This window comes from Mandrillus leucophaeus, unplaced genomic scaffold, assembly GCF_000951045.1.
Source record: "Mandrillus leucophaeus isolate KB7577 unplaced genomic scaffold, Mleu.le_1.0 Scaffold18, whole genome shotgun sequence".
NCBI lineage: Eukaryota > Metazoa > Chordata > Mammalia > Primates > Cercopithecidae > Mandrillus > Mandrillus leucophaeus.
Genome location: NW_012101809.1, coordinates 1,248,507 through 1,249,856, shown reverse-complemented (window position 1 = coordinate 1,249,856; position 1,350 = coordinate 1,248,507). Strand labels below are relative to the sequence as shown.

At 40.3% G+C, this 1,350-nt stretch overlaps 1 protein-coding gene across 1 annotated transcript in view; it reads left to right on the top strand.

Moving 5' to 3' along the window:
- CWF19L1 (CWF19-like 1, cell cycle control (S. pombe)) overlaps positions 1–1,350 on the top strand; it is a 42,826-nt gene that overhangs the window by 10,397 nt on the left and 31,079 nt on the right. Inside the window, exon 5 of the mRNA XM_011977526.1 lies at positions 817–1,049. Within this exon, the coding sequence (XP_011832916.1) occupies positions 817–1,049 (233 nt within the window). The remainder of the gene's footprint in view (positions 1–816; positions 1,050–1,350) is intronic.

Sequence of the window (1,350 nt, the reverse complement as noted above, 5' to 3'; positions counted from 1 at the left end):
CAAAAAGCAGGTAAAGCACTTAGCATGGACTGCTCTTCAGAAGTTCAAAACTGAAGACGAGGAAGTTTCTTAGTATGTGTGTTCATTTTGGATGGGGATGATTGAGCATGTTTTTTTCTGAACAGAAAACGCCAGCTGTGTAGACTCAGTAGATGAAAGGGAGGTGAAAACTGATGGAGCAAGGTCTTGAAGGCAACAGGAGGGAATAGAAACAAGGCCACAAGCCAGGAACAACCCTAGAAGAGAGTAGAGTCTTTAATTTTTCCTAAACACTTGCTCTTTCCAAATGTTTTCCTTCACTTGGAAGTTGCTGCCTGCTCCCAAGCTGGGACTATGGGCACACGCTGCCATGCCTGGCTAATTTTTTGTATTTTAGTAGAGACGAGATTTCATCGTGTGCATCTTTTCCAGACTGTAGCTTCCTTAGAACTGTATTTTTCTTCTCATTGCCTTTTCCTGTGTTCTGATGTCTGCATTTAAGTCCATGTAGAGTCTTCTCTAGAAGGCAGAAAGCCTTTTTTCTAATCTTCTCTTCCTAGCTTTTTCTAGTAATATTTGTAAGGCACCTGGTGTAAACATACTGGCCTGTGGGCTCAGCAGCCTCCATGTAGGGCTGTTTGTATTTACTGAGCAGGAATATTGTTATAGCCATTCACCATTGATGCCTAGCGGCCAGAAGGGAGTTGCTAGAGAGTTTACACTTCAGATATGTAAAATGGCAGGGACATAGGAGAATCATGGGAGATTCATCCCCCTATTGATGGCTTTTCATTCTGCAATTTTGACTAAAATTTGTTCGTTTTTCTTTGAACCCAGGTCGTAAAGGTATCTTCACTGGAAGCTCGGGGCTGCAGATTGTGTACCTCAGTGGCACAGAGTCCTTAAATGAGCCAGTACCAGGTTATAATTTTAGTGTCAAGGATGTGTCTTCTCTGAGAACGATGCTGTGTACAACCTCCCAGTTTAAGGGTGTTGATATCTTGCTCACATCCCCGTGGCCCAAGTATGTGGGGAACTTTGGGAATTCTTCTGTGAGTAGTACTTGTTCAGTTGGAATTTCTAAAAGCAAATTGCACTGGCTTGAGTTGGGCCTTTTTTCTTTTCCTGTTTATATTGAGTATTTTAGCTCTTGGGTACTTTTATTAGAAGTCTTTTGTGAAAATTTTCAGGATTCTAAAAGCTATATCAACTGACCAAAGCAAAAGTTAATTTCATGAAAGTGTGCTTCATAGATGAGACTGCTGAAATCTTAGTTATAAAGAAATTTTTTTAATACTCTCTGCTTCAAGTGCCCTTTCCTAAGCCTCTTAATGTTTTGAGGCTTCACTGATAATTTTTTTTTTTTTTTTT